Source organism: Calliopsis andreniformis, chromosome 9, assembly GCF_051401765.1.
Source record: "Calliopsis andreniformis isolate RMS-2024a chromosome 9, iyCalAndr_principal, whole genome shotgun sequence".
NCBI classification, from domain to species: Eukaryota; Metazoa; Arthropoda; class Insecta; order Hymenoptera; family Andrenidae; genus Calliopsis; species Calliopsis andreniformis.
The window spans coordinates 8,534,099-8,542,722 of NC_135070.1; the positions used below are offsets into that span (position 1 = coordinate 8,534,099).

At 32.6% G+C, this 8,624-nt stretch overlaps 2 protein-coding genes across 2 annotated transcripts; one reads left to right on the plus strand and one right to left on the minus strand.

Annotated features, from left to right (window-relative positions):
- Positions 1 to 48: 48 nt before the first annotated feature.
- On the minus strand, positions 49 to 1,645 carry LOC143183019 (trophoblast glycoprotein-like). The gene is made up of 4 exons (XM_076384393.1): positions 1,343 to 1,645; positions 843 to 1,159; positions 397 to 767; positions 49 to 318 (listed from the first exon to the last, which is right to left on the minus strand). The coding sequence occupies exons 1-4, from the start codon at positions 1,643 to 1,645 to the stop codon at positions 77 to 79; spliced, it is 1,233 nt and encodes a 410-aa protein (XP_076240508.1). The 3' UTR covers positions 49 to 76.
- A 343-nt stretch (positions 1,646 to 1,988) lies between these two features.
- Positions 1,989 to 6,883, plus strand: LOC143183346 (ATP-dependent DNA helicase Q5). Its single transcript, XM_076384872.1, has 11 exons — positions 1,989 to 1,994; positions 2,102 to 2,216; positions 2,334 to 2,458; positions 3,453 to 3,617; positions 3,693 to 3,869; positions 3,942 to 4,118; positions 4,183 to 4,288; positions 4,371 to 4,479; positions 4,564 to 4,791; positions 4,868 to 5,020; positions 5,113 to 6,883. The coding sequence occupies exons 1-11, from the start codon at positions 1,989 to 1,991 to the stop codon at positions 5,738 to 5,740; spliced, it is 1,989 nt and encodes a 662-aa protein (XP_076240987.1). The 3' UTR covers positions 5,741 to 6,883.
- Positions 6,884 to 8,624: the final 1,741 nt, after the last annotated feature.

The following is an 8,624-nucleotide window of genomic DNA, read 5'->3' on the forward strand; positions in this document are numbered from 1 at the left end:
CAAATCTAGCATTAACAAGTACTTTGTTATTTCGGATTGGTATATATCTTCATTTCATTTGCATGTTGGCCGTTCGCTATACATCATCGCGAGAGTCACCAGTTGCTATCGAAGTGTACCGTACCCTTTTATTAACCGAATCTAATATTGGTTCGATTTTCTTTTGTAGTTTCGCGCGCTGCATGTATATCAGAGCGCACACGAGCCCTATCAGCACCATGGAGAGGAAAAATAGTAAAATAGTCGCTCCGCGTGGTGCTGATGAAAACAATTTTGGCGTACAATTCTTCGTTTCGTGAAATTCGTGTTGCATTTTACCTGCAAGAAGAAGGTATTCAAATCATCATAATCTTCTGCTCCCTTTAACTAATCTAGATGATATAATAAATCAAATACCTTCGTAACACTTGAGGGTGCTGTTGTTACGAACAAATACCTTCGTCTTCTTCATCCATTTAATGAAAGGATTCAACTTGCATGAACATTCAAATGGATTTCTACTGAAATCTACTGCCATGCTTTGATTACGCTTAGTGATCGCATCCATGGCGTGCAAATCACGCTCAAGGAGTCTAGTAAATTTGTTACGTTGGAGGTCCAAGAAACGTAGCTTATGAAGACAAGATATATTGAAATGCAGAGCAGTGAGCGCATTGTCGCCCAGGTAAATATCCAAGAGATTAGGAAGATCACAAAATACATTAGCATCGTGGAATTCGGATATCTCATTTTGTTCCAAATGCAACTTCATCAATTGTGTTAAATTACTGGAAGCAGAAGAAAATTTATAATATCTCTAAACATTTGCTATTTGACTATAATACATATAAGCAATTCAGTACCTATTTACAAAAATATCATGCAAAGTTGCTGCAAGATCCCTAGGTGGGCCATCCTCAAAAGCGTCGGTCAAGTGAAGTTCTAATAAGGAAACGAAATTGGAGAACAATCGAGGATGACTCCTCCCTGGCTCCAATGAGAGTTCATTAAAATCAAGAATAAGTCTTTCGACGCTTTGAACGTGATGATAGGCTTTTCCTCGGATTTCCCTGATCTTGTTCCTTGACATGTCGATTACTCGGAGAGAGGGCAAAGCGTCTAGAGTACCAAACACGTTCCATGGCAGTTCTTCTAGATAATTTCCAGTAAAAATCAGCACCTAAAAATGTATTAAATTTATAATTTAATTATGAATTTGTTTCGTAGCAGTTCTTATAGACACTTTGTAGTAAAAATAAGTATCTAAATCTGGACCCCAGAACCAGAGTATATTAATTGAATTATTTTACAAATGAAATATTGATCTCAGGTAAAGATACAATATTTTTATGTAAGTTTTTACCTGTGTCTTTTTTGGAAGATGTTCCAGAGGCTCAGTATTATGAAATCCTGAATCAGTGCAATTAACAACATACTGATAATGGTTTTCGTAGCATGTTCTCATACAAGTGCAACGGTTTTCAAAAAAGGGTCCACATTCCAACTTTGCAGACTCGAGTGTTTCTAATGAGTGCCAATTGGGATCACTACAGTCATCGAGTTGTTCAGCGATGGACACGTATATTAGTACAAATATTACATAAAATGTCTTCATTATGCATCTGAAATGTACAGAAAACATCGTTTTATAAGAGTAACATGTCATTTAATAAAAAGAAGCTTTATTAAAAGGTTTGAATAATGATAAATCTTTTTGAAACTTACATGTAGACTCATCTGTTGGAACGAAATGTATCCATCGAAAATTGCTAATCCAAAATCATTATATCAAACCCAATATCAATATCCGAAACTTAGTTCCTTTCTATTCCTAGGAAAAGAAGATAAAATTACGTTTATACGTGAAATAATATAGGAACGTCTGATTGATATTTCAAATATTGGCGCGAAGACTGTTCAAAATCGTGACTTCTAATTGGCTGAAGTGAATTAGGCGGTGCCAATGAAATTCATAGTTTTTCTGACGATCTGTCGGAAAAAAAGTTAGTATGCGCGTATGCGCCAGCTGCGCGGGCAAAGTGTGCGATACAGAAGTTTCGAAAGTGTCACTTCAAATAACTTCTAGCTAGCAGAAAGTAATAACATTTAATCTAAATCAAAGCGTATAAAAATGAATTGTGACGAAGCAAGTGTGTTAAGAGTTTTACGATCAGTGTTTGGTTATGAAAACTTTAAAAATGAAGTCCAGAAACAAGCTATTTTTACTGTCAATGAAGGTTAGTATCCATTTTGAATTAGAACCTTGCAATCGTGTCTTGATTGTGTCTCTTCGCGTCTTATTTATTTTCTGGTAAATTTGCTTTTAATAAATAAGAGTTAACAAAAATGTATAGGTTCGAAATATACGTGCATATCCATGCCCCCTGGCTGTGGAAGGTCTCTTTGTTTTCAACTACCAGCTGTATTAAAACCGAATAAAGTAGCTGTAGTTTTTTCCCCAAAATTATCTACCATGAAGGTAAAGATTGTATCATTATTTAAATTAAAGATAAACGTTGCATATTCTTCAAGTAGAATAAGAGTACCAATTACAGTGTGGGGGCCAACTGCAGTGTCTCCCCTTTACTTTCACATGCAACAAAATAAAGCATTATTAAACTGAAAATATTTACTTTTTGTATAAACTCGAACTTTTAAGTTACGTATTCGAATTGAAAACATAACGTACACTTCTAAAATACTGAAAACACTATAATTAACAATTATTAATTCTACAATAATTGGCACACGATAGATGTTCCGTTGATTTTTACGCGCGGTAGTAATGAGTACATGAACTTCTTTTTGTATTTTAATTAATATTTAAAGTGTTTTTAATATTTTAGTTACGGAAAAATATCGTTTAATTTAATGAAAATTGGGAAAGTTGACCTTAATGGCGCAGTATAATTGGTACTTTTGCCTAAAGTAAACGGCCCAGTTACAGGACATTTAATGGCGATTTGTAACTTTTTGAATAATTTGAATGTTTTTTCAAGCTATTATGCAATATTTGTGGTAAGAAACTGATTATTAACTGTTTTTGTATATTCATTAATTTCTTCTGAAAAAATCATTGATTTTTTACGAATTTCTGTAAATAAATACAAGAAGAAAGTAGTTTCAGCATTTGAAATTTTTCCTAATATAACTGAGTGGAATCATTTTTTTATTGACCTCTCATTAATTATTATGTCTTACTACTGACTGTATTGAAAACTCTCAAATTATGCTAATTTGTGAAACAGTATTTTAAGCAACTATTTTCTACACTTTGAATAAGTGTTATAATATTCCTTATTTACACACGTAAATAAAAACTTAAAATTTTGCTTTAAGAAACTTAATTACTTAACTTCTCTTTTTAATGTTTAAAAAATTAATTCATTGTTCAGAAACTTAGAAGGGCACTGTAACTGGGTTGTTTATCCTATATTCTTGAAAACATATGGTATATACTAAAATATGTTTAGAATCATGTAGACTTTTTAAAAAGCAAACAAATCAATGCATGTATACTAAGTCAAGGAACATACATAAATGAAAGAAAACGTATTCTAAGAGACTTAACATCAGATGTCCCTACAATAGTATTATTATATTGTACACCTGAGATGGCTATGGTTACATATTTTCAGGTAAACAATAATCTGTTATGTTAACTTTCTTTACACAATTTTATTTAATTTTCTCTTTAATATATATGTCAACAGAAGCTTATATTGTCATTAAAAAAAAGGAAAATAATATCATACATTGTTTTTAATGAAGCACATTGTTTGAGTGAAAAAGGGTATGACTATAGAGCCTCCTATAAAAAGATTTTATCATTTCATAAAATTTATGGTCATATTTCACAAATTATAATAAGTGTACTAGATACAGATGAGGTAATTAATATTAATCATAAGTGCGTTTGCTATCTTAATTCCTTGAAAGTTGTTAATCAAACATTTTGATAGGTAATGGATCATGTTATTAAAATATTAACACTTAGAACACCTAAAATATTTAAAATGCCAATACAACAGATCAATGTACAGCATGATGTGTGGTTCTTAGATATGCTCTCTAATCCACTTGAACACCTTAAAAGTTTTATTGTAGAAGTACTTGGTTTCTTAAATTTATCTAGCAAGGTAAATCTGCATGCTCTTATGTTGGATTATAAGATGCATACTTATGAAGATTATTTGTATTCAGATGCAAAAAGGATTTGCAATAATTTATTGCAAAGAGATAATAACAACAGAAGTAATAAAAAATAAACTTATTAGTTATGGTATACCCACGCTTGCATACCATTATAGTAAGCAACTAGCAATTTAAATTTCTTTTAAGATTTTTTCTTACTCCTAAACTTGATAATATGGATCTGTAATGTATTACAGAAATGAAAAGTAGAATACGAAATATAATACAAAATAAATGGATACAAGGTGAAGCTAATGTCATTATTACCACTTATGAGTATGCTTTCATTCATCTGAAGCCAATTAGGTCAGCATTTATATTTTACCATCATAAAAAGAATAACCTTTAATAATAAATTATTGTGAATAAATTATATTTTTATTTCACTAGATGCATTGTATATTGGACAGTACCTGAAAACATTCCCAAATATTACAGAGAATGCGCTAAAATATGCAGAAATAACAATTATGCATATTCTAGAATATATTTTAGTACAAAGGAATATTCTTCTGTAAAATCAGAAATTAAAAATCATACAAAAAGTAGGAGTACAGAATATATCAAAAAAAGACTGAAGGAGTATAATAAACTGGTATCTTATTGCCTTCGGATAAAGTAAGAAGTTTAAACTCATTTCATTTTCTTGTTTCATTTATTTTCACAACTGTACATGTGAAATTATATTATTTAGATGCCGTCATGTAGTTATTAGTGAGTACTTTGGCCACACAGTACCGTCTTGCAAAACAAACTGTGATGTCTGCCATAGTAAAGAAAATGTTGAAATTAGAACTTTTAAGTTCATAATGTATTCAGAAAATGTAGAACAAATAAAATATAGTATGTAAGTATCATCTATACACTTACACTTTTAAACTACTGAGATATAAAGCAGGATAGGCAAATTCTTTATCACATCTTTTATAAATTTCATAGTTATGAAACAGTTGAAAACGCTAAAGAAAGACAAGAAACTGAAGAGACACAAGTTGAAAAAGAGATTGTGCAATCTAAGTTAGGGAAAGATAACTTAAACGCGATTCGAGCGGATGAATCTGCAACGGAATACTTAATTAATAAATATAATTTAAATAAAGAAGTAATATCGCTGAAATTATGTGACGCTGGAAATAATTCCAAGCGATCAAGAGGAACGGATAAAACTCAGATTGCCAAGTTTAGAGATGTTTCGAGAATTAGATCCACGAACAGAGATCATAAGATTTGTCTTATAACTGCTAAAGGGAAGGATCAGATTTCAAGGAGCGCTTCTTGCGAGGTCATTGATGGCACTGAAGCGAAAGAACATGATAAAAACCTAAGCAAACGTTCCATCGTCGTGAGCACATGTCCTGAAGACTTCAAGTCGAAAAGAAGGAAATTAGGGACCGAAAATAAACCAACCGACGAGAGGCGAACTCGTGATTTGGATAGACGAGTGGAACATACCAAGGATAATAATGCAAATGAAAACGCATCGCGCGACCAAGCGACGGTGGAAGATATGATAAATAAATTTAAATTAAATAAAGACTCGGTGACGTTGGTGCTTCGTAGGAAATGACGTCAAAACAAAAAAAAGGAACAGAAGATGGTTGTATTCTGTTCCATTGGCAATCAATTTTAGTGATTGATAAACTTAGACTTATTGTTAACTTTTTAAAAGTGAATGTTTACTTATCTTTTTCTACAAAAGAATTTATAGTTTTAGAGATTTATAATTTCTCCTGTTAATTTGTCTATTTAAAAATATTAAGATTATAGCATAGATTCTAATTAATTCATAAACTCAAACTTTTTGAGTACACATGACTTATGTCATTTTGCACTGCAGCTATATATTTGCAATAGCATGAGTTAGATCAATATTCACTAGCGCGTTAAACAGTGCCCATGAGAAAGTGCAAAGCGTATTCATTCATCGTGTTAATATGTTCTCATTTTTATGTGTGCAATATTAGGTAATTGGCCCATTTAACTAAATTAGGATTTGTAAAGAGTTGATTATTAACCATTTTTCTGCATTCGGTAATTTCTTTTCAGTATCAAATTATTAAAAAGTTAGGACAAAAGAAAACCTACCGAAAACTTATCGAACACTACGAATGCCCGGTATCCAATTACGTATTTCCTTTTACATATTATAGAAACTTAATACTCTTAGTAGTTGCAACTTTTACTACCGCAACGCAATAAAATCTTTATTCCATTTACCTCTGATTAATTACTGTTTCTTAGCACTTTTGATAACAAAATGAATAAAGTTACTGCAGTGTTTTTCATTTAAGCTCGCGAAAAGAACCTTAAATTTTATTTGTAAACATATAGTAGTTTAATTACTGCATTCTTCTTTTTTCATTTTTAAGAAATGTATTTATTCTCCAGTGATTGTGGCAGACACAGTTATTGGGTCAGTTACCCTAGATGTAAAAATACATCCTACACTGCGTTTTCAAAAAAGTTATACGCGGTTCGTGCACTTTTAATTGATGTTTTTCTTCAGAACGAACTGTATCGTCTCACTGCTATATAGAACTAAAGTAGGCCGATGAGGCATGCTCCTCGTAAAGCGTCGAACTTGCTCACCCACGCAACAGGTGATATCAGACAGAAAATAAATTGTCGCAGAAGAAACGTTTTTCCAACTTTAAAAACACATGTTTTACAGTATTATGACACGTTTTTTAAAGCAATAAAAATATTGTTTCGTCTATGTGACAATTGTATAACGGTATATCGAAATTCATTGTACTCCTATAAAGTAACAGAATTTCTAATTTTTCAATACTTCTCTAGATAATAGAAAGAATATTCAAAATTGTCATAAAATCTTTCACAGTACATTTCGTTCAATAATCCGAGAACGATTTAACACCAGTAATGTTGAAGTCATAATTTAAATCTACGAGTGATCTAATTCACTGCCGATCGGTAAGTCACTTCTAACGCTTTTAATCTCACGTAGATCGAATTAACAATACGAAGGTCGAATTACCGATATCTCTGTACCCCTAGAGTAAATAATTATTCAAGTACCCGCTACTCACCGTCCAAACCGAAGGTAAGAAGAGGAGGCCAAATTATGACTCATCCAAGAGGTCACCGGTAAGTTTCTCTATTACCGAAAGACACATTTTCCTCTATTTGAAACTGAAGAAATCTATCCCTTTTTAGTGAGAGAAGATTTTGATTGAGCAACACCGAGAGACGTCGGCGTTTAGAGACTGCAGCGACCGCGGGCCTACTTGAATTTCACTGGCGAAGACAGCCACGTTGCTTCAGCTGACTTGTAGAGGAGGAGCAACCTGTTGAAGGAATGCAACACCGAAACGAGTTCACACAAGATGCTCGAAATAATCGGAGCTGGAACCAAGCAGCAAAAGGGGACTTCTTTCCGCTGCGCGACAGTCAGCATTACTTACGATTAGAGGCGCTCAGGACGTAGCAGCCGCACCTGTGCTCCCTCCTTCCGATCTCCTTCCTGTACCTTTTCTCACTTTCTCCTTGTTCCTCCTCTTTCTTCGAATCATCTGCCCCCCAGTTTCCTTCGAATCATTCGCCCCCTCTAGATTCCATCGAGTCTCTATTGCGCTTTTGAAATCCCTCGAGGGCGGAATTTCTCCTTCTTTTGGTAAAAATTCAATTTTTTATCATAGTTTTTCTAGAATTAATTCTCAAAATTCTCACCATTTTTTAAGACGTCAAAGTAGGGTAACGCCTTAATTATAGGAATACTAAGGGGGTGTTCTTTGGGTCTACAACTTAACACGTTAAATTTGAAATTTTACTTTTTTAAATTCTTAAAAAATGATTTATTGTTCTATGCATTTTAAGCCTGGTATTCGAAACGTTTCGTTGAAATAATTTTGTTTTGATATATACGGTAAGAAAAACTTCTTTCGCGTGAAGTCTAATCATTACTATTTCTAGGATTAATATCACTGAACTCTTTTCTTTTTGCATTATGTGTCTCTTACATGTCCTCTCTTTTTGTCTGGCTCTCTCTTTCCGGCCATCCATTTTTAGACGTTTGGTTTCTCTTAAAAGGATAGTCGAACGAGCTCCACGACTTCGCGTTCAAAATTTTAAATACCATACGCAGGTTGAAGAAGTCAAATAATTAGGGAAAATAATTTCACTACATAAGAATGTAAAGTAAAATTAGGAAATTGAATTTTATGGGAATGAAACTAACTCAACATTTTTCCATTAAAGTCTATATTGAATTCTTCGAACATCATTTGTAACATTTACTTGCAAAACGTACATAAGTTGCAACTAAACGCACATTGTCTGTATCTCATTCTGTTTTGGAATTTGTATGATAAAAATAATACCATTTGTCGTGACATAAATATTCAAAAGAACACAGGTCAGAATAGATTCCTTACACTAGAAAATAAAGTTTAGTACAATATCTTAATAATTACACATATTAAACATACAAT